The following is a 25350-nucleotide window of genomic DNA, read 5'->3' as shown; positions in this document are numbered from 1 at the left end:
TGAACCCACAACCCTCAGGTCATGAGCGAGAGCTCAGGACTGTATTTCTGCTGCATTTACACTCTGCGCCACACGGTGCTCATAATTGTGGCCAAAAGACCTTAAGAAGAACTTAAACATATGCTATATAAAAATAAAGGTGAATCAGTTATAAAAGGTCTTATATAGATGAGCAAATATTTAAGGCTGCATGTCCACGGGTGCTGCGGTATCCCGTGGCGGATCTCTGCCGCGGAAGCCGCCGCCTGGGAGCAGGAGTTTGCAGGCGGATCTCCGCGGTCAGCCTTATCTCACATGCTGCTATTTGCCGCCCGTGAGAAAACTATTGCAATGATTCTCCGCTCGTGGAAAAAGGGGAAGCGCTCTTCATAGAAAGGCTATGGAGAGTGTTCACTGTGTTCCCCGCGGCCGGATTATCACCACGAGGAACGCAATTCAAACTCGCCCGTGGACAGGCAGCCTTAAAAATGAACTTCTACATTGATTCACCAAGCTGCAAATGAACTTAGTTAGCTTTGAGTCTCAACATGGCCATTTGTTTCTGCCATCTCCATGAGCAGTGCACTTGACTAGGTTGAGCTCTTTGTATCTTGAGGGTCACATCTGCAGGACATTTAAGGGCACTGTAGTGTGAGACAGCTTAGAAAGCGCCAGTTATTACATCATGTGGCTAAGCTGCTGATATGCATCTCCTCGCTGACTATTTATAACCTATCTGAATCCTTGAAGGGTACGACTGGGCAGAAAACCAAGCATAGTGGAGGGGGCCATACACAAATGTAGAACTGGGTTCAGTGGCTTTGGATTTATGCAGATATTTTCATTTGGGCGCTAAGCCTGGAGCTGCCAGTGTCATCAAAGCAGGCGAAAGATTCATCGAGACGGGAGATTTTGTGAGAAGACCTAGAGGTCAGTAGCATGGAAAGGCCGTCAGCGTATGGACATGGACCAGAGTCTGGCCGCTGAGCACATAGTGACAGCGAGAAGCCATCTGTGCTCCCAATCTCTTCTGCTGTCTGAGTTGGATGGATGCTCAATTTATTGAAGCATGTGTATATAACACAATCGCTTCCCGGGAAAATATACATGATGAGAATTGTTCACCACAGATAAACAAACACAGACAACATCTTGGACCCTGCACGCTTAATCCTGACTACTGGAGGTTATTCTTGCATCTATGTATGATTAGAGCTTATCACTGGGCATATTTACACCAGATGCACACAATAGCCTTTTGTACAATGGATCATACAGAATAATTACCCCTACTCCACTCACATAGCTCCATCACAAATGCATTCCTGAGATTGTATCTTGTGCTTGCTCTTCAGCAAACTTCACAATAGCTGAACACGCACCGTGGAACAATAAAAAAGGGTAGCAAAACGTACTGCTACAGTAGCAAGAGTTCTGCCATATGTCAGACGAGGGGCAACTACGTCACGTTAGACATGAGAAAGAGTGTTGTAAGTCAACTAGACACTCCAATTCCAGGATGGAAGAGTGCAGGAAGGTGGAAACCAACCCTACACCGAGGGAATTCTGCCACAAGACTCCCTGTCCTCTACTACTGGGTCACATACTCTTAGGGCTTCTTCATACTGGCGTATAAGTAAATACGCTCGCCGCTATGAAGTGGTTTTTTTTGATGCGCATGAAGCAGTCAAGAGTCTTTTATTTACCATTTAAACGTCATCCAATTGCATGCATAAAGAAACCAGAGAGATTGGGCCAGACCTATCTTTTTTTGCATAATAAATTGCATAGTAATACCACACAACAATCAGGTTCGTGAAAGGGGGGAAGATTTTGGGGGGAAGATTTTCACGCCCACAAAGTGATTTATAACCACTGTCATGTGTTTAAGACCTAAGGCCGGTGTGACACGAATGGATTTGAATTGTGGATTCCGTGATCCCCGTCTGCGGAATCCGTAATAACACACAGGCATTGAAAGGTATGGACTTTCAAATTTTCGCTCACACTTGCAGGTAGGAATTGCGTATTCTGCGAGCGGAAGAAAAATTGCAGTGTGCTCTATTTTACTGTGGATGTCATGCGTATAAGAGCCATTCAGTTTAATAGATGCGTGCAATTCGCAATGCATACTTAATTAACATTACATATGGGCAAGGATTCGCTCACAAGACCAGACACAAAAGCAGAAATTTGGACGGAAGAGAGAGATCTCACAACGGTCGCCTGAGCAATGTAGGTCTACTTTCTGGCATTCCCTGCCTGTGGTCCTTCTTCTGCGCGGACGATACACTGTGCATATGTGTACATCTGCGTTGAGAACAGCATGCATACACGGCCAAAAGTAACTCATTTTCGCGAATGTTTGCAGGTTACATGCAAGTACAAAGCTTCTTTTTTTTTTACAATGCCATAAGAATGAATGGGCGATATTATTTAAAAAATAGGACATATTGCAATTTTTCCATCTTGGATTTTTGGTTCGAGAGAAAAATTGCCCTTGCGTATAAAGAAATGGCCAAACAAAATATAAGGTTATTTTCTTGTGCGAGTTCCATCCACGTCGGAATTGTTTGGAACTCGTGCGTGGAAATCGCCTGCGTAAATACAGCCGTAGAAGTATGGTATTAGCCTTTTACGGTATGTTCGCACGTATCATGTACATTGTGTATTTTTCATTACTGATTTGCTTGCAGAAAATACAGCGGAATATTGTCAAAGCTGATACTGGCATGGATATCAACCAACTGAATGAAGCAGTGCAAAACCGAAAAACATAGAGGGAGCTCGCCTTTAGGGTCGACGAAGGTTGTGAACAATTAAATGGCTATCAACAACAACACAGTAAGGTCAGGCTTACAGGGCTGTAAGTAGCTGCGTGCCACGTGCATGTATCTCTCATGCAAGCAGCCAGCAAGTATGCAACGACATGCTTACTTGCTGTGTAATGCCAATCTCCCTGCACTATTTTGGTGTGTATGCTTACGTTCTCTTCTTAAGCCTCCTTTTGTGTGTAGAAAATCGACCAAGGGAAGCATTAGCCGCGGGAACTATTGGGCAACTCTGTGTGAATTTTCTTTGCTGGGGAAAATTTACAATGTGCTCTATTTCTGGTTGCATTTGTGCACCCGAGGCTCCATGCACCCTTGTCCCAAATGAAATTGCCCTATTCACAGTGCAATTTTGCGGTGTTAATTGATAACAGCAGGAACTAATTAGGATGGCCACCAACTATTAGAATGCCCTGCCTGCTCAAACATGCCATGGGTATCTCCCACGCCAATGTGAACAGGACTGACAGCGGGGCAAAAAAAGAGTTAGGCCTCATGTCCACGGGAAAAATAAGAATTAAAATCCGCAGCGTTTTTCCCGCATGCGGATCCGCGCCCCATAGGAATGCATTGACCACCAGCGGGTAAATACCCGCGGATGGTAATTAAAAAATTTCTGGAGCATGAAAAAAAATGGACATGCTCCATTTTAGTGCGGATCACGCGTGTGGGAGCTCATAGAGCACACAGCTCAATTGATCTCCCGCATGAAAAATAAAAGACAATTACAGTGCATCCGCAGCGGATCGGATTTTCCCCGTGGCATGAGGCCTAAGGCTGCAAGTAGCCGGGAGTGGAGTGCTAGTTAGACAATAACTTGTAGTAGGATCCCTTTTACAGCAGAGTGCCAAGATGCAGCATGAAATACTGTAGCACAAGTCTAATCACAAATGGGGCAGAGTTACATTTGGCACTTTACTGTTTCTTTTATGTATTGTGTTCACTTATTGAGTGGAGATAGCTTGGTCTTGTGTATTGTTTTGTTCGTGCAGGGTGCAAGTACATCTTCTTCCATGGATGTCACCAAACATGACACCAAAGTGTCAATGTCCGCAATGGACCAATATATACACCAACACAAGGGAAATACAAAACACAAGAGAGAGTACGTTCTCCCAAACCAGCTATGGCTTGGTGGACCCTGCCTAAAAGCAAGGCAATCCCTCCAGACAGACTCATGTCTCAAAGCTAGAGGACCCAACCTTTTCCTAAATGGAGGATGGAGATACTAGGAGAAAACTAGGTGCGCAGAAGGGAGGACCAGCGTGGAGTAGAAGGCAAACCTTTATTGAGTTACACGCAATGTGTTTATTGGTTCCGCAATTGCTGGCTGCTGCTGTTGTGCCCTGTGCTTACACATATTGTGCCATTATTCTTATTTATCTATGCTTTAAAGTGCTCATGTTGGTCAAGAGTCCACTGCCACGCCAAACACCATAGACAGGACGTGGCATAGTTCTGGCGTCAGACAACCATACGGATAGAAGGCATTCAGGCATCCATCCACCAACGGACAGAGGGAATTGACAGGACTCATGCCAAACATGAATAAAACCAGACAAACGTTTCATACAGCATGCATGCACACAGAAGCATAACCAGCAACTATGTGAGAGCAGAACCAGAATAAATACATATCCATTATTGCACATTGGCCAACTGGAGGAACCCCTCCCAATCAATCCATACACCACAGGAAATATTGAAGCAGGGAAGAGAAGAAGGGAAAATTAAACACTGAGGGATTCCAGATAGACGACTCCTAAGAGAACTTCTACAATAACAGGAGACCCAGCGGGATTTCTCAAAGATACGTAAAGGGCCTTCTGCAGTGACAGGAAAGAGGCATTCAACAGCACCCAAGGCACAGTCAGATGGACCAGGCTGATGTAAAGATGCTTCTCCCGTTCCACTTCCTGATTGTGGCTGCAACACCATTGAAGCTAGACTGTGCTTTACTGAACAGACATATAGCTCTCCCAGTTTAAAGGGGCTACCTGGGGATTAAAACTTCTTACCAGTACTTCGGAGTCGGACCGGCCACTTCCGGCTGCATTCTGACAAGGCATCCCATGGGATTGCAGCTGTCCGGTGACGTCAAACGTGAGGGATAGGCTGCCGCATAATAGCTAATCAAGACTCTGTTTCTATCATGGCCAATGTAGCGATAAAAAGAGGAGTTTGCTTATTATAATAAGCTGACAGCCCATTCCTCACCTATTATATCACCGACACAGGACGCCCGCAATACTACATGATGCCTTGTCAGAACGCAGCCAAAAGTGTCTGTTCCGACTCCGAGGTACAGGTAAGATATTTCAGTCCCCGGGTAACCCCTTTAATGCTAGGGCAATTGTATAGTCAGAACAGCAAATATAATATCCATACTTGTGGGACAGGTTGTTTAGATGATACTACTCTTTAAGAGAAGACAAAACCTTTGACACTGTCAATTCTAGACCATAGGACATAAGAGGTCAAATAATTGAACGTCTGCTTTAACTGCATCAGAAACCACAAACCGTACACTTGCAGCTATAATAAGATATGTGCTCTGACTATAAATACTAAATAGTGACAAGACTGGGTCAACATGTTGGGAAGACTTCTCTGGTTGCTCCAAATAGCTACAATAAACATTGTATTTTGTTACAGCAGTGCCTTTCACCCATTAACTGTATAATCTATACGTATCGAGAATGTTTTACTGCAAGGACATCTAATCAAGGATACTCAGCAAGGACATATACATAATGCATAAGACAGTCCTGGACTGCCTCTCAGTGAGTTGTGTGTAATGATACATAAAAACACAAAACGAGGACGACATAACAGCAGTAATAATGACGCAATAGTAATAATAGTACAAATTGTGATAGTATTATCAATAATGACCAAATATTATCAATAATTGGAATATAAATGAGAATGAACACATACCATAATGGCAACGTCGGCTCTGAGCTTGTTCAACCATCAGGTTTGTAGAAACAGATTAAACTTAGATGTAGAAGTGCTGCTAGCTAACGAGAAATTATGATAATTCTACTAACTAAATCAATTTAATGTAATCAAATGACAGTCCCTGCTGCAGTGCATTTAACTCTCGGCTTCCTGGTTGTCAATGACCTCCTGCAGTGCTGGGTCCAGGGATGGCAGAAGCTTCTAGGAGAGAATACCTCTGGAGAAAGGTATGCAAAGGAACATACCATGATTGTTTTTCTCATGGAGTCCCATGGAATACTTCAGTTCCTTGTGTCTCTGTATAAAATCAGAAGGTCCATTTGGACTCATAGTTGGTGCACATTACTGGTCTGTACAGAATAGATCTCCAATACAGCAGTTTGCATGACGCATTATAGACAGTAATGCTAAATGTATGCAGCCAAGATCAAACTAACTTACTGTGCAAAGGGCTTTTTATTCGACCCCGTAATTGGGCAGGAATGTTAGCCTGCTAACAAACAATGAATGAATGAGCTTGTTAGTCGGCTGATTGGCACATTTGTGCAAACATAAAAATGATCACACTCTGTGTAAATAGGGAGATGCATAGTTGACCATTGACAGCTCTAAGAGGACGGACGATCATATTAATGATCATCCATCCCCATAGTACAAATTTGCCTATGTCCATAATAATAACAGTTACAATTTTGTTTTGGACTCAAAATTAGTGTATTCTTAGGTATTTCCATTTGCTGAATTCAAAAATCACCATAAAAATGACCGATTAGCTCTTGCTTTGGAGATACAGTGACATGTCATTTTTTAGAGTTTACATTTTTATTTTGTGGGAATTTGGGGGGGGGGGGGCAGGGAGCTGTCACACCTCTCCACTGACATAACACAACGTTCTCCATATATTTATAGGTTATAACTAGAGATGAGAGAGTATACTCGCTAAGGCTAACTACTCGAGCGAGTAGTGCCTTAGCCGAGTATCCTCCCGCTCGTCTCTAAAGATTCGGCTGCCGGCGCGGGTGACAGGTGAGTTGCGGCGGTGAGCAGGGGGGAGCGGAGGGGAGAGAGGGAGAAAGAGATCTCCCCTCCGTTCCTCCCCCGCCGCTCCCCGCCCCCCGAATCTTTAGAGACGAGTGGGAAGATACTCGGCTAAGGCACTACTCACTCGAGTAGTTAACCTTAGCGAGTATACTCGCTCATCTCTAGTTATAAACATAATAAATGTTGCTATGACTGAGTTTCATATTGTTTCTGTTTGTCTTTTTTTCAGAATTTCTGGTTTTAAAGTGTAAAATTTGCTATATCAAAATGCGACTGAAATCTGTAAATTTAGTGAATAATTTTAGTTACATTTGTGGTGAAATAACATTTTCGTCACAGAAACACAATCTGACGCCTTTTGCGAAGACAGCCTATCATCATTATTTTGGTATGAAAGTAGGGGACCAGGATAAGTCATGGGCTTCACATATATGTTGCAACTCTTGTTCAGTTAAACTACGAGAATGTTTTTATTTTTCAGCCAATCTATGGCTTTTGCTGTGCCTATGGTTTGGCGGGAGCCTACAAGCCATGCAGATGACTGCTATTTTTGCTTGACACCGCCTATAAAGGCAGGATTGTGAATGAAGAAAACAGGAACAGTTCAATACCCGAATCTTCCATCTGCTATTCGACCTATTCCACATTCAGATACTTTACCAGTTCCTGCTCCACCACAACATTATGAGCTTGATGTAGAAAATGAAGCAAGTGTGGAAAAAGAAGAACCCAACAAGCCTTCCACATCCCATGACCCTGACTTTGAGGTAAAAGATGATACACCGCACAGACTGAGTCAAGTTGAGCCAAGCTTGTCAAGAGAGAAGGCAGAACTTCTAGGGTCAAGACTACAGCAATGGAATCTTCTCCAACGTGATGTCAGGGTCTCGCAGTACAGAGAACGTCAGAGGGATCTGCTTCCTTTTTTTGAGAAGAAAAACAATCTGGTTGTTTGCTGCAATGTTAATGGCTTTATGAAATGTTTGAATTTGAACCATGATCCAACTGAATGGAGACTATTCATAGACTCCTCCAAGCTTAGTTTGGAAGCTGCATTACTTCACAATGGCAACCGTCTTCCTTCCATTCCTGTTGGTCATACAGTTCACATGAAGGAGACTTATGCAAACATCACAGCCCTCCTCGACTCAATCAAATATGCTGAACACAAGTGGAAAATCTGCGGCGATCTAAAAGTCATCGCTGTACTCTTAGAAATGCAACTGGGGTACACTAAATACTGTTGCTTCTTATGTATGTGGGACAGTAGGGATAGGAAACCACATTACAGTCAAGCGGACTGACCTGCAAGAAATCTTGACTCTATCGAGAAAAATGTCATTGCCGAGCCTCTCATGGACCCAAAAGATGTTCTTCTTCCACCCCTTCATATAAAGCTAGGTTTAATGAACAATTTGGTCAAAGGTATGAAGCAGGAAGGACATGCATTTAAGTACTAGAGACAAATTTCCTAGATTGAGTGATGCGAAGGTTAAGGAAGGAATTTTTGTTGGGCCACTAATTCGACAACTTGTAAAGGATCCTGTGTTTGACCAAGTTTTGGATTCAACATGTCCCTTAAAATCCATTTTCTCCTCTCCCGCCTAGACTTTTCCCTCCTAGTTGTGGAGCTGTTAGTGATGAACACGGAGAAAGATTCCACCAGGATACTTTATGTAATATAACAATTAAGGGCTCGTTTAGCCGAGCGTGGTTTTAGCGCAGTATAGGCGCGTGAAAAGATTGCAGTTATACTGCACTACAAATAGTGTGAACGGGCGATTTCCAGCTATAAAGTCTCGAGATTAATTAGCAGTTAAATTGCTTGTTCACACGATCTGGAGCTGCATGGTGCATGTTATCCTGCTCCCATAGGAGTCTATGGAAACTCCTGTGCAGCTCACACCACAGATAGGTCAGGTCCTATCTTTTCTTGCACCACAGACCTTAGATGCGAGCTTTGCAGTCACATGTCCTATCTTTGTTAGGTGTAAGCTTTTTGCGCATCTAAAATTCCTTCATGTGAACGTTTCCATAGGAAACCATTGGTTCCATTAGACGCAAACTTTTCACACTGCGCTAAAACTACATTCGTGTGAATGAGGCCTTAGATTAACATTGGCTGAACCTGCCAAGTCTAATATGCTTAAAGGGGTTGTCCCGCGAAAGCAAGTGGGGTTATATACTTCTGTATGGCCATATTAATGCACTTTGTAATGTACATCGTGCATTAATTATGAGCCATACAGAAGTTATTCACTTACCTGTTCCGTTGCTAGCGTCCTCGTCTCCATGGTGCCGTCTAATTTCAGCGTCTAATCGCCCGATTAGACGCGCTTGCGCAGTCCGGTCTTCTTTCTTCTGAATGGGGCCGCTCGTGCCGGAGAGCGGCTTCTCGTAGCTGCGCCCCGCCACGTGTGCCGATTCCAGCCAATCAGGAGGCTGGAATCGGCAAAGGAACGCACAGAGCCCACGGTGCACCATGGGAGAAGACCTGCGGTCCACCGTGGGTGAAGATCCCGGCGGCCATATTACTAAGGTAAGTAAGAAGTCGCAGCAGCGCCGGGATTCGGGTAAGTACCGGACGTTTTTTTTTTTTTTACCCCTGCATCGGGTTTGTCTCGCGCCGAACGGGGGGCCTATTGAATAAAAAAAAAAAACGTTTCGGCGCGGGACAACCCCTTTAAAAGCTTCCCCCCAATTACAAATGTAAGGAGGGAAACTAAGGGGAAAGAAGAATTGTGCAATTGAATTCCCCATGCCTGATCCTTTTGTTCTCCGAGAGATAAGCCGCTGCCAGAAGAGTTTAGCAGCAGTTTACTTCTCTCATTCTATTCAGAACACCTTTCTGCTCAGCTGATCTGCATGTGTATGGGGATCTAGAGATAAAGCTTATTGGGGTTGACAGCTATCTAAAATGTAGTCTTTCTTAACCCTGCACATTGTATGTATACCCCCAATAACAAAGCCAGGATCTTCAGACTCTAGGAAGATATAGCAGGAGACATACAGACACCAAGTTCATGCACAGAAGTTTGCTGGCAACCAGTAAACAGGGTGGAGAGATTAGATCAGATCAACAGATCAGTGGGAACATTTTATCACAGTTTCTGGTCTAACAATATAGCTTGTGTATCTTTATAATTACATGGCTTGATTACACTGCATACATTAGAATGGCTTGAATATACTTTAAAGGGAACCTGTTGCATAGAACATGCAGTCTTATCTGCCAATGACATGATATAGAGCAGGGAGAGTCTAGTGGGTGGTCTTATACCCCTTTTACACTAGGCGATTTTCATTTGGAGGAGCAAGTGACATCACCACTAATTCATTCTCAGATCTTCGCGCTCACGCAGAAAGTTTGGACAGGCTGAGAATTGCTCACTTCTCATTCAGTGCTCCACATTCCTAACGAGAAGTGAGCGAACCAGCAATGATTTTTATGCTAGCTGGCCAAATGAAAAGCGAATAAAAAGTGCATGATGGCTTAGACGTAGCGGTTGTCGTACACTTTCATTCGCTTGAGCGACAATCACTATGTGTGAATGGGCCTTAACTCAGTAAATGCTAGCTATCTCTGTATGTACATATGGAAGGTATTCGGCGACAGTGCTCAGTTCCTATAAAACTTCCAATCAACTTTGTCCATTTGTGTTTATGAAGTTTTGAACTATAGAGAACCAGTTATATGAATTCCTACATTACCTCAACACACAATCACTTAGAAGCATACTAAGCAAGCCAAACTCACATGGGTTGAATTAGTAGCTATGTGATAAATACTATTGGTAAAGGCTATAAATCCAACAAAATTCCTTAAACCGTTGCTGTCAAATGCAGGTCTTCTAAGTTGCTCTATGATAATACACGCAGTAACCTCTTCTAGATGGTACTGCATAGTGAGTGAGTTACGTCATTCAAATAACAAGACAATGAAAAACCATTGTGAACACCAAACTATAATACAGAATCTAGGACAATGGCAGCCAGCTACATAATTCATTGTGTGCTGCTACTGCCAAGGAATTTTGTGCAGTGAACGACACAATTATGCTTATTGAGCCTCATCATCTGCTCCTAATTAAATATGTAACAGTGTCAGTAGTAATTGGTACATGGTGACCAGAGATGCTATATGTCATAAACAAGTTACAGACAATGGCACACAAGTCTTTTACTGATTGTTCTCTCTGGGCCGCCCTGCCCAGGTCTACACATTGTGAAAGTTGTGCTTGTTGGGACCCGTACTTTAATACTATCAATGCTGAGGAACAACATCATTGGTAACAACCAATCTCACTGCCTCCTTGGAAGTTTGAGTGTTTCCGATGCGTTGAAGCACACATGACTCTACTAAGGATCTAAAATAAAACTTAGTGTAAATGTTTTCCTCTACCAGATCTAGATCATATGACTCCTCATCAGTATGCTTCGCTCCATCGGCCTAAAGGACATTGCTCTCTCCTGGTTCTCCTCCTACCTATCTGACCACTCCTTCAGTGTCTCCTTTGCTGGCTCTACCTCTCCTTCTCTTCCCCTTGCTGTTGGGGTCCCCCAGGACTGGGTCCTCGGCCCCTTCCTTTCCTCTATCTACACAGCCCCTATTGGACAAACCATCAGGAGATTTGGCATCCAATACCACCTCTACACTGATGACACTCAGCTATACACCTCTATCCATTACATCCCTGCACCTTTCCTCCAAAACATCACCGACTGTCTGTCCGCTGTCGCTAACACTATGTCCTTTCTCTACCTAAAACTGAACCTCTCAAAAACTGACCTACTGGTGTTTCCGCCCTGCACTAACCGACCTCATCCTGACATCTCCATCTCAGTGTGTGGTGCCACCATAACTCCCAGACAGCATACCCGCTGCCTTGGGGTCATATTCGATGCCGATCTCTCCTTTACCCCCTACATCCAATCTCTGGTCCGAACATGTCAGCTGCACCTCAAGAACATTGCAAGAATCCTTTCTTTTCTCACCGTGGAGACGCTAAAAACGCTCACTGTTGCCCTCATCCACTTCCACCTCGATTATTGCAACTCGTTGCTGATCGGCCTCCCCCACGCCAGACTCTACCCTCTCTAATCCATCCTGAATGCGGCAGCCAGGCTCATCTTCCTGTCCAGCCGCTAGTTGGATACCTCTGCCCTGTGCCAGTCACTGCACTGGTTGCCCACTAAATACAGAATAAAATTTAAACTCACTACCTTCATCCATAAAGCCCTCCTACATTGCCTCCCTCATCTCAATCCATCACCCAGCCCGAGCTTTCCATTCTGCTAACAAAACCAGACTGAGCGCCCCTTTAATTCGAATCTCCCATTCCCACCTCCAAGACTTCTCCAGAGCAGCACCAGTCCTCTGGCTATCCAGGCAATCCAGTACTCTCAAAACTTCAGGCATGCTGTAAAAACGTACCTCATCAGGGAGGCATATCATATCCCCTAAACCAAACCCCTCTGTACTTTGCCTGATAACATGCTCCCTGACCTACTGACTGCAATTCCTGCTAGTCACCATAAACTGCTTCTGCAGTCATACCAATTCTGCAATCACACGTCTGACCATTGTTTATGTGTATAGCATCCCTCATTCTCCACCTCGCCATACCGTGCACATCTCCAGCCCTTTACCTTCTGTATCACCCCATTACCTGTAGTATGTAAGCTCATTGGAGCAGGACCCTCACCCCTATTGTTTCCATCAACTGATTACTATGTAACCATGGTTCTGTAATGTTTGTACTTTTGTCTTTCTGTATTCCCCGTCTATGTAAGCGCTGTGGAATATGTTGGCGCTATACACATAAAGATTATTATTATAAATTGCAACTTAATATTTGGATAATATCCTTCCTACGCGAATAGTGGCTATCTAATGGTAAATGTATAGTTCCTATTTGGAATTCAAATCGATGTTTCATTTCTTTCTAAGGCCGGCTGCACATGGGCATATTTGCATTGCGGAACCTGGAGTTCCGCAGCAAATACCTTCCATAGCATGCTATGGAAAAGCGCCTTTTCCTGCACACGAGCAGGAATCAATTGAGATTTTATAAAAAATATTGCAGCATGCTCTATTTTAGTGCAGTTTCCACATGTACGGCTTCCATTGAAGTTAATGGAATGTGTCTGACCCGCGGCGCATCCACAATTAAAATTGCGGACAGGTCATGGATTCCGCGTTATCACCTAGCGTTGGCAGGGTAAAATCTGTACTGTGTATGTCCAAAAGTGCACTGGGTGGACCATGCGCAGCACAGATTAAGACGAAAAAAGCCAGGTACGCGGGGTCATCGGCCAGGCACAGGTCGTGTGCAGCCAGCCATACACAGACATCTGTACATAGAAATAAGATTATGGTTATGCCAATGGAAATCTATAGAGAGGAAAGAGGAGGATGAGGAAGGAGTTCAAAGGAAAAAAGACACACAGAGACGCTGCTGGAGCTTTTTGTAGGTTTTTATCTCACCCTAGTGCTTTATTCATAACCACACTGCTCAGTACTTCTATATAATGTCCTCCATGCTTCAGCTGCCTCTGGGTGTACAATATAGGTAGAGGAGAGCTTGGCCCTGTGTGTGCTATGTTTGCTATGTATGGTAGACATTTAAGCAGCAGTCTACCCTTTGGGCTCAGTCACACGGGCGTTTTGACGCACAAATTTTTGAACGTATAACTGATGCGTTCAAAAATTTGCAGGACCTAAGAGGGCGTCGCGGCAGAAAAAACGCTGCTAGCAGCGTTTATCCGCTCAAAAGGGCTCAGTCACACAGGCGTTTGGATGCTCAAAAAGCTGCTGTCACAGCTGTGGCAGAGGAGCGCGATGTTCTCCCATTGAATTCAATGGAGCCGGCAATACAGCCGGCTTCATTGAAAGTAATGGGCTGCCGGCAAGCACTGCAGTGATTTTCGGTGGAAGGGCTTCAAATATAAGCCCTTCCCTGAAAATCAATCCAAAAATGTGTAAAAAAAAAAAATCTATACTCACTGGCTCTTCTCCTGAACTGCTCTGAGTAGTATTCAGCAGGTGGGGATTTAAAATCCCCGCCTGTTGAATGGGCTGCCCCTGATTGGCTGAGCACTGTGACCAATCAGAGGCAGCTCTCAGCTATTGAATGACAGCTGAGAGCTGCCTCTGATTGCTGCAGCACTCACCCATTCATGAATTTGCTGTACAAATATCCCATAGGCAGACATGTTGCCGCTCACACAAACTGCGCAAATTACGCGTGCAAGAAAAATTGCAGTATGTGGTATCTTGGCACGTAATATGCGTGCATACACACCAAGCGAGTATATGGCGATGGGCGGCCAGCAGCATACTGGCTGCATGCATGTATGTCGCAGCCCACATGCTGCGAGATATGCGCGTGTGAGCTGGCCTATAGCTAGAAGAACCAGCCAGCAGTGAGCCGAATTATGGTGGTGTATAATAAATTCAGTACACCTTGCTAGACATGTTAGACACTTTGCTTTCCCTTATGCCACTTCTTGGATGGCTTGCTTCGCAACAGTACTTTATGCAAAAAAATATTGCATGTGATTAATAAATTGGCATAAAAAATATCTAATACAACTTATAAATCTGGCAGATGGCAGGTAGGACAGTTTTTTTTGGAGCATTTGAGACAGAACCCTAGCGCATTTCGCTTAGTAAAAATCTCCCATTGTGCTTATACCATGGTAGGTTACTCTGTGTGTCATGTCCATGAGCAATCAATAGGAAATGATAGCATGGTAAGGGGGAATTCTGACCTGCATTCCTCCATGAGAGGTCAGAATGCAGCAGGCATATTACCTGTCTGACAGGTAGAAGTGGCAAAACAAATAATATCTGGTAGCTTGCCATTAAACAGATGAGGTGTAACAAGTTATTATTAATGCATTTCACAACAAGCAGTCCTACAAGAAAGCCATGAATATAGTGACATTATATTATATAACAAAGGACACTTACTGGATGTCTCCATTGTGTTCTATGACATATGTTCTATTTCTTTACCCTTAGTTATTAGTTAATATTAGCTACCAGATTTAAGCTACTAATTGCATTATTGAGTTGCAGTAGGCTATAAAATGAGTCTGTAGCCCATCAGCATAAAGAAGAACATGGAGTCCTGGAAGTGATGATATGGCCCCACAGAGCCCTGATCTCAGCATGAAGAGATTGGAGAATCTGAGCAAGTCTACATCCACAGGAGATCTGTAGTTAGTTCTCCAAGACATTTGGAACAACCTTCTTGCAGAGGTCCTTTAAACACTGTGTCCAAGTGTACCTAGCGGTACTGATGCTGTTCTGAAGGCAAAGGGCGGTCACACCAAATACTGATGTGATTTAGATTTCTCTTTTGTTCATTCACTTTGCATTTTGTTATTTGACAACTACTGATACTAGTTTTGAAAGCATTCATAGGGCTCCTTCACACGAGCGTATGCGTTTTTACATTTGGACGTTCGTGCCGTCAATTCGCATGAATGGACTCTTTTTCACCATCAAGTCATGAGCTTAACTGCACTTTGTCCATTCACGTGGCCAGGTGCGATATTTTAGCGAAAAAGTACACCGCAGCCCAGAAATCCCTCGCTCGGCATAAATCCTCGAAATGACTTCAAACACCTAAATACAGGCACCTGTAAGCTTTGCCCTCCATTGGGTGCTGCTAAACTTCCTCCCTCTCCCTTTTTTTCCAGCTCCCATAGAAGTCTATGGGAGCCACCAGCAAAAATCTGTCAAAAGATAGAACCAAAACAATCTTTTTACCCAGCGTATAATAACAGGTATGGATTTCGGTCACGTATGTTCTTTTTTTTAATGGTGCAGCACTGTTAAACAAATGCCTCAGATGGTCGCATATATATCGACCGTCCATGAAAACGCGGCTACATAGCCGTGTATATACACTCATGTAAATAAAGCCTTAGGATGCTTATACACCTAACTTAGGCTAACTTCATACTGACGAGCCCAATATGGGGCCGTAAATTCTGCCCCCATATCATGCTCCCCACCATGTGAATTCCCTGAGGAGCATGCAAAACTTCGGGGAAGAAGCAATCCTCCGCCACGGCTGTCAGCCATGGCAGGAGGATCACATTGTTATTCCCATGGTTTCACAATACTGCCGTCAGTCCAATTAAAAACAATGGGCGGTGCGATGCGAGGGCACACAGGGAAATAGAACATGCCACAATTTGTTACCTGCAGCGCATCACGGTGCCATGTAGGAAGACATCACTCATGTGTATAACCCATTCAAAAGAATGAGGTTCATATTTGTGGGAGATTTGTGCGTCTTGCAACACAAAAATTTGGGGCAATTTTCTTGCCATTGTGAAGCCAGCCTCAGCGCTCAGTTCAGGGTTTTCGTCTCTGCTTTGGAGGAGAAAAACGGATATAAATGGAAAAAAAACTGATTAGTCTTTCCCCCATTGATTTCAATGAAGTTTAAAAAAAAAAAAAAAAACAGAAAGCAAACAAAAATGCATCCAAAAAACTGAAACCTGATAGAATGGAAACAAGTGCAAGGCTTTCCATTCTTTTTTTTTTGAAACCCCAATGAAATCAATCGGGAAAAAAGCGGATCGTTTTTTTCAGTTTTATTGAAGTTTCTCTCCTCCAAAAACGGCGCAGAGAGCCGTGGACCTTGAACTGAGCCCTAACGCTGGTGTGAAAGCAGCCATACTTTGCAGCATTTTTTTAATCACCTGCCTAATTCTTTTACACGGTACTGCATTGTAACAAGAAATTGTTCTCCATATAAGCAAAATGCCATCACAGAAACATAACTTTTGCTAAGTTTGTTAGCTACTAGAGATGAGCGAGCGTACTCGGTTCAGGTGTTTTTGCACTCGAGCACCGCTTTTTCCGAGTAACTGACTACTTGGACGAAAAGATTCGGGGGGTGCCGGGGTTGAGCGGGGGGTTGCAGAGGGTAGTGAGGGAGGGGGGGAGGGGGGAGAGAGCTCCCCCCTGTTCCCCATTGCTACACCCTGCTCCACCACGCCGCCCCCGCCCCCCGAATCTTTTCGACCGAGTAGTCAGTTACTCGGAAAAAGCGGTGCTTGAGTGCAAAAACACCCGAACCGAGTACACTCGCTCATCTCTATTAGCTACAATGCACAATCACACACAACCAAACACCAGTGTCCCTTAGCCAAGCTGGAGAGTAGCAGCAAGAGCAGACACTTTTACAGTAGGGATCACAATCTGATTGACTGGAGGAGAGAACAGTCAACCGAATAATATAGAATGCTGTTTTTACGACGTTCTATCCTGATTGGGAAAAAAATTAATGGTTTTCCAATGTTGAAAAAGATCAGTATGACAGTCATACTAAAAAAAAAATGGTTGAAGTTCAGCATCATATTAACCTGGCCACAGTTGGTGAGCACCATTCAGCACCACTGCTGATATCACAGGTCCTTCTCAAGCCACTAAAGGAAAAAATGACAACCAATTTTGTTCTGTAAGGTCTCTGTCAGTATGGGGGGCTGCAGGTGGGGCTGGGGGAGTACTAGCAGATTTTCTCCATTCGCTGGTGCTTTAAGTGCTGCTGCAAGCAAAGGAAACCAAGATGGGTCCCCATAACAGTCTGTGCTGCCCTTTGTTTTTACTGACTGTCCTTGCGATTCTCTAGTGAAATGGTCTTGCTGGAAATATCTCCTTACAACCTGTCAAGCCCCTGAATATTTACAAAAGAAGAGCTTTATCATTTATGTCACCGAGGCAGAGCCATTTTTAGCTCTATGACATCAGCGCTCTGAACACCTGTGTCTCTCCGCTGCACTTTCTCAATATAACCGAGTGGTCCAACAACATAGTACATGGAGCCAAGTCTGTAGCTCTAAGGGACCATGTTCCCACCATGTGTGCTGTGAGGATCAGCCCTACCTTAGAAGCATCATACAAAAGAATTGTTCCTTAACCAAAGCAAATCCCTTATCTAAACCAGGCTGATGGGAAGACACAAAAACCCTCATTATTTTCTCTAAACATTTATAATGATAAGACTTCTTCATTGAATATCCCAAATACAATGTAGTTAATATAGCTCAGATTAGAAAATACACCTTCTTATCCTACATATTGGAGAATATACTGTATTCTCCAATAAACTGGCAGAATGCTGTTCTTAGGCAATGACATTAGTTCCCCGCTGAACTTAGGAAATAGTCATATCCATGGAGAGATAGATAGATAGATAGATAGATAGATAGATAGATAGATAGATAGATAGATAGATAGATAGATAGATAGATAGATAGATATGAGAGAAATAGATAGATATGAGATAGATAGATAGATAGATAGATAGATAGATAGATAGATAGATAGATAGATAGATAGATAGATAGATAGATACAGTAGATAGATAGATAGATATGAGAGAAATAGATAGATATGAGATAGATAGATAGATAGATAGATAGATAGATAGATGATAGATAGATAGATAGATAGATAGATAGATAGATAGATAGATAGATAGATAGATAGATAGATAGATATGAGATAGGATATAGATAGATAGATAGATAGATAGATAGATAGAAGATAGATAGATAGATAGATAGATAGATAGATAGATAGATAGATAGATAGATAGATAGATAGATAGGAGATAGATAGGAGATAGATAGATAGATAGATAGATAGATAGATAGATAGATAGATAGATAGATAGATAGATAGATAGAAGATAGATAGATGAGAAATAGATAGACATATGACATCAGTTTCCTATTGAACTTAGCAAACATTGATATCAATGGAAGAATATATAAATAGATGATAGATACTATAACATAGATTGATTAATAGATAAATGGATAGATAGATACTATTAGATAGATGGATGACATCATTTTCCTATTGAACTTAGGAAACAGTGATATTCATGGAGGGATAGATAGATGGAACAATAAGATAGATAGATAGATAGATAGATAGATAGATAGATAGATAGATAGATAGATAGATAGATAGATAGATAGATAGATAGATAGATAGATGAAACAATTAGATAGATAGATAGATAGATAGATAGATAGATAGATAGGAGATAGATAGATAGGAGATAGATAGATAGATAGATAGATAGGAGATAGATAGATAGATAGATAGATAGATAGATAGATAGATAGATAGATAGATAGATAGATAGATAGATAGATAGATGGAACAATTGATAGATAGATAGATAGATAGATAGATAGATAGATAGGTAGATAGATAGATAGATAGATAGATAGATAGATAGATAGATAGATAGATAGATAGATAGATAGATAGATAGATAGATAGATAGATAGCTCTGGATGGAATGTTACATTGAGAATATATAGAAAATGTAAAAGTTGCCCCCATAGACACAGTAAGGCCTGCCTTATAGATCTAACATACTACTGGATTCATCAAGTTATTTGTACACTATAGACAATGAGCCTATAGATAGAGCCAAGTGCTTAGGAATACTGATTTAATCATTCTAAAGCTTCAGTGAAAGAGTTGGTTTTGTACAAAGAGCACCATATGAACAATACATTGTCTCAATGCAAACAATAGAAAGAACATAGTATACATGTATCCAAATACAGAAGACAAATACCGATAACCACAACAACATAATACATAATAAAGGTATAGAATGAGCAAACCTCTGCTGAGCACCACAAGGCTGCACAATAGTTACTCCTATACATGTGCTGTATGTGTCAGTGTATCCTCCACACATATGTGCAGCATACATGGGTGATGTACTTACAATTGGTACTCATGATGATGCCAGGCTCTTGTTCTCATCCAACCCCAGAGGAAGAGTGTGGATCTACCTGTGGTCTCTGGCACCCTGCGCTGAATCCTGCTGAGCTCTCCACTTAGAAGCTGCTGCCCATGCCAGCCATGCCCGGGCACAGTGCAGGTAGACGGAGGCTGGAGGAGAGGTGCCAGTGGCTGGTAAACACATGCAGCAGCAGCAGGAAGACAATGCTGCCAGATTACAGGGAGGTGCAGGAGTGATGCCACCTTCTCCAGCACACGCCTAGAGCCACACACTGTCACCAGAGCACTGGATCCTGGAGCTCTCCCAGCACTCGGGGGTGTGGACTGTGGAGGGGGAGCTAGATCCTCCACACAGACCTGAGTGCTCTTCTTCCAGCCCGCTCTGTTGTCCGCTGGTGGCAGTCAGTGGAATGCTCTTATGGCTGGGAATCCTCCGGGACATTCCCAGGACAGGATCACGGCGGCCGCGGGATGCGATTACCGGAGTGATCTGTTAGTGCATGGTCTGCTGCCACCTGCCGGTCAGCAGCGGGAGCGCCTCAGCGCAGACCATATGCTGGAATCAAAGAGAACAGCCGCTCGGTCTGGGCTGCACGCGGGGCCGCCGCACATCAAAGCGAGCCGGGCGCTGCGCTGGGGGCTACACTGCGCCTCATTACTGGCGCGGGCTGCACCAATTTGGGGTCGGGGATGAATAATATTACTTCTACTTGCCATTTTAAATTATTTTTTACATTGTTTTTTTTCTCTACTTGAACCGAAAAGAATCCTGTTGGTGCCTCAAATAAACGTGCCATTTTTTCTCACGGCTTTGGAGGTACAATATTTCCTTACCGCAACTCGCCAAGTAAGATGAAAAGAGGAGAACTGTCAGTGCAGGCGGAATTTGTTTTAAAAAGGGCACAATAGGGGGAAATTTGTCCATATTGTCTTAAAATGCATAATGCTCGGTAGTAGCGGTATGACTACAGCATGTGTCCACGTTGCCATTTAGCATGTGTCCACGGAAGGCGTTTAATAAAGAAACGGTCAAGAAACAATGTCAAACAACAAGGAAACAAAAGAAGTTCTTGTTTGGCATTGTTTCTTGACCGGTTCTTTATTAACCCTTTCCAATCCAATTTGTATCCTGGTTTTCCTAGGGGACTTACTCTTTCTGCCGTTATACAATGGCACTATCTGCTGGCTAAAGCCAGTACTGCATGAGGTGACAAGTTGGATAGGCTCCGACAGCAGAGCGGCTGGCAATATACAGTAAGAGAACCCCGACGGACGTCTTCCAACATCAGAGCTGTACAGCCTTAAATCATAATGTCTTCAGAGGTCAGACAGTGGATTGGAAAGGGTTAAAAACCTTACGTAGACACACATGCTAAATGGCAACGTGGACACATGCTGTAGTAATACCAAGTTAGGGCAAGTCCTATCTTTTTTTGCGCAAAATACTAACGCACAAGAATCACGCTAGTGAAAATGAAACCATTGAAACCAATCTCTGTTTTGCAGCTCTGATTTTCACGCCCGCAAATTGGGAAATAATCGCGGCCATGGGTTTAAGTCCTCAAGCAAATTGTAGCTGAATACAACGCTGGTGCTCCAAATGTGAGACTGCTTTAACGCAGCCGAGAAAATCACGCAAGATTTGTGCGTTGCAAAATCTTTTGAATAGGGTCATACACATAAGCGTTCTTTTCCTGCATCGCACCACGGGGGAAAATCGCAGCATGTCCTGTCTTTGGGCATTCCCTCGGAACGCATTACACATTGTTTTCAATGGAGCCGGCAAAGCATCGTATGGCATACAAGTTGCACGCGAGTGTGATGCAATGTTACCCCTTGAAAACAATGGGAAACACTCCGCGATCCTTAGCTGCGGCGGAGGATCGCTACTAACACAAAAACGCCTTCCATCTGTGGGGACATCACATGTTATCGAGCGCCATGTTGGGCTGAATTTCGCAGCCCAATATCGCACTCACTCGTGGAAAAGGCTAGTCTCACATGGGGGATTGTGATTTTGGGTCGAGAAACACTGCCTAATATTGCACTCGATAACATGCAATTTTCACGGTGGTGCGGGAGGTTTTTGATTAAAAATTGCGATCCTCACATACATATTTCACGCACGTAAGAGGACCTTCTTTTCATAGACTTCAATGGAAAAAAATTGCATGCGCATTGCATGGCGTGTGAGTGCCAATGGGATTTTTCCAAGGTCCCATAGGAAAAAACAGGCAATTCCTCCTGCTTGCAAGGAAAAAAAAAATCACTTGTGAATAAATCCATTCCAAAAAATGGATTTCATATTTGTGAGAATTTCTCGATGGTGTGAACTTTAGGCCACGCCCCTGTAAGTGACCCAAACCTGATATTTCCATCTGTGTGTGTGGTGCTTCATCAGCATTCCCATTGTCTGGGGGTCATATTTGACGCTAATCGTTCTTCACTCCCTACAGTCAATCACGTGCACATTAATGTCTCCTGCGCCTCAAAACCATCTCCAGAATCGGCCTTCTTTTATGGTACTAATAGCAAGAACTCTTTTTGTTACCCTAATCCATTCTTGGCTTGGTTACTGCAATCTGCTACAAATCAGTCCTCCCCTCACTAATGCTGGGTTCCCACCATACGCTTTCCCGGTGGAAATCTTGCAATTTTGCCGCAGCGAAAAAATGTGAGATTTCTGCAGGATAAGCACTGCTTCAAAAACCTGCATCACTTAGCCATGGGTTTTGGAGTGGCTTTGCCGCATGCTTTTCTGTTGCGGCCGGCTCTCCCATAGAGAGGAGCGAGGCCGCAACAGAAAAAAAAAGATTTGGACATGCTGCTTCCCGGGAATCTGCGCCGCAGTGCTGGCGAATGCCAGCTTTGCCGCAACAAATTGTCCGCCCTGTGTGGACGAGATTTTTGACAAATCTCGTCCACGTGGCTGGCTAACCCCCGGGATTAGTGGCCACAGGCGGACTTGCCGCAGCAAAATTCCACAGGGAAATTCTGCTGCAAATCCGCCCTATGTGAACCCAGCCTAAAAGTATCTTTTTGTCCTGCTGTTTCACCGATGCCTCCATCCTCTGCCAGTCACTGCACTGGTTGTCCTTCCATTATAGAGTACAATTTAACCCCTTCCCGCTCCAGGACATAAATGTACGTCCTGGAGCGTCGGGGTATGTATGCGGGCAATAGCTGCAATTGGCCGTTCAGCCGATCGCCGCTACTAACCCTTTAAATGCCGCTGTCAATTCTCACAGCGGCATTTAAATCCCCAGAACGTCATACTGCAGGAGCGATCAAAGAATCACATGTTGTAGTCCCCCAGGGACTACAAGTAAAGTTAAAAAAAGATCAATAAAGTTTTTTTAATTGTAAAAAAAAGTAATAAAAGTTTAAATCACCCCCTTTTTACCATATCTGTAATTAAAAATCTAAATCATAAAATAAAAATACATATTTGGTATCGCCATGTCCGTAAAAGTCTGATCTATCAAGGTAGCACATTATTTACCCTGCTCGGTGAACGTTGTCCGGAAAAACCCCCCACCAGAAATGCACTTTTTCAGTCACCCTGTCTCCCAGAAAAAACGCAATAAAAAGCGATCAAAAAGTTGTATGTATTCCAAATTAGTACTAACGGAAAATACAGGACATCACGCAAAAAATGAGCCATCGCTGAACTATGTCGACGGAAAAATAAAAAAGTTATTGCACGCAGAAGATGACTGCAGAAAATAATTGAAAAAAATTAAATATTTTTGAAAAAAAGAGTAGTATAGTAAAAAAAAACCTATAAGTTTGGTATCATAGTAATCGCACTGACTCATAGAATAAAGTTATCATGTCGTTTTTGTTGCAGTTTGTGCGCTGTAGAAACGACGCACTGAAAGATGGCGGAATGACTTTTTTTTCATTTTACTCCACATTTTTTAAAAGTTTATCAGTACATTATATGGTATATTAACCCCTTAGTGACCAAGCCTGTTTGCGCCTTAATGACCAGGCCAAATTTTGCAAATCTGACACGTGCCACTTTAGCATGGAAAAACACCAGAAAGGTTTTGCATATCCAAGCGATTCTGACATTGTTTTTTCGCCATATGTTGTACTTCATTTAGGTGGAAAAAATAGACCGATAGAATTCGTGTTTATTTATTTAAAGCGCCAAAGTTGGGAAAATTTTGAAAAAATCGTCATTTTTTCACATTTCCAACTGCAATATCTTAAATATGTGCAAACATAATATAGAAATTTTTGCTAAGATTTATATTTCCACCTGTTTACTTTATTTTGGGCGCACATTGGAAAAACTTTCGTTTTTTTTTTTAACCATTTAGGAGACGTACAAATTTAACATTACTTTTTAGCATTTTGAGAAACACTTTGTTTTCCTGCACCAAGCCAAGATTGGAAAGGCTCATGAGTGTCAGAATAATAGATACCACCACAAATGACCCCATTTTAAAAACTACACCCCTTAGTGTATTCACTGAGGGGTCGCATGAGTATTTTGACCCCACAGTTTTTTTTCAAGAATTAATTCAATTTAGAGGAGAAAAAGTAAAATTTCATATTTTTGCAATTCTATCATTTTAAAGAGATTTTTTTTTCTATAGTTTACATGAAAATGAGGATTTACACCCCAAAATGGATACCCCTGTTTCTCCCGTGTTCAGAAATATACCAATTGTGGCCCTAATATTATATCTGAGTCCACAACGGGGCCCAAAACGAAAGGAGTAGTCAGTGTCTTTCAGAACAGAAATTTTGCTTGAAGTCCTTTTAGACCCCATAGCACACATGTAGAGTTCTTGAGCGCCCAAAACCATAGAAAACACCCACAAATGACTCCATTTTGAAAACTAGACTCCTTAACGAATTTATCTAGGGGTGTACTGCGTATTTTGACCCTACAGTTTTTGAATAAATTCAAGCAAAGCAAAAGGAAAAGATTAAGATTTTCATTTTTTTGGCAATTCTGTCATTTTAAAAACAGCTTTTTTTGTACAGCACACATATGAAGGAAGACTTGCACCCCAAAATGGATACCCATATTTGTGCTGTTTTCAGAAATATACCCATTGTGGCCCTAATCTTATGTCCGCATGCACAACGGGGCCCAAAATGAAAGGAGTAATCGGTGGCTTCCAGAACATAGATTTTGCTTTTAGGCCCCATTGCCCACTTGTAGAGGTCTTGAGCGCCCAAAACCATAGAGAACCCCCACAAATTACCCCATTTTGAAAACTAGACCCCTTAACGAATTTAGGGGGTGTACTGTGTATTTTAACCCTACAATTTTTGAATAGATCTAAGCAAAGCAGTAAGAAAAAATTACGATTTTCATTTTTTGGGCTATTGCGTCAATTTAAAAACAGTTTTTTTTGTACAGCACACATATAAATGACGACTTTCACCCCAAAACGGATACCCCTGTTTGTCCTGTGTTCAGAAACATACCCATTGTGGCCCTAATAGACTTACAGGACACATGGCTAGGCCTACAATGAAAGGAATACCCGTTGGATTTCAGGGTACAACTGAATAAATTCCAGGCCCCATTGCCCACTTATAGAGCCATTGAGCGGCCAAAACTATAAAGAACCCCCTCAAATGACCCAATTTTGAAAACTAGACCCCTTAACAAATTCATCCAGGGGTGTACTGTGTATTTTGACCCCACAGTATTTGAATGAATCTAAGCAAAGCAGAAGAAAAAAGGTACGATTTTCAATTTTTTTGGCA

General features: G+C 42.8%; 1 protein-coding gene across 2 annotated transcripts in view; it reads right to left on the bottom strand.

Annotated features, from left to right (window-relative positions):
- Positions 1-20044, bottom strand: part of ABLIM3 (actin binding LIM protein family member 3) — a 202560-nt gene extending 182516 nt beyond the window's left edge. Inside the window, exon 1 of one of the 2 annotated variants that reach the window (XR_010790293.1) lies at positions 19598-20042. Coding sequence is in view for 1 of the 2 variants with exons in the window: in XM_066591296.1 (XP_066447393.1) it covers positions 19598-19610 (13 nt within the window). In the remaining variant the exon portion in view is untranslated. Of the gene's footprint in view, positions 1-19597 lie in introns of both variants that reach the window. The other variant, XM_066591296.1, reaches the window with a different exon arrangement.
- Between the last annotated feature and the right edge of the window lie 5306 nt (positions 20045-25350).

Source organism: Eleutherodactylus coqui, chromosome 2, assembly GCF_035609145.1.
Source record: "Eleutherodactylus coqui strain aEleCoq1 chromosome 2, aEleCoq1.hap1, whole genome shotgun sequence".
Taxonomy (NCBI): Eukaryota; Metazoa; Chordata; class Amphibia; order Anura; family Eleutherodactylidae; genus Eleutherodactylus; species Eleutherodactylus coqui.
Note: the sequence above shows the minus strand (reverse complement) of the source record. Positions and strands in the feature narration are given on the sequence as shown.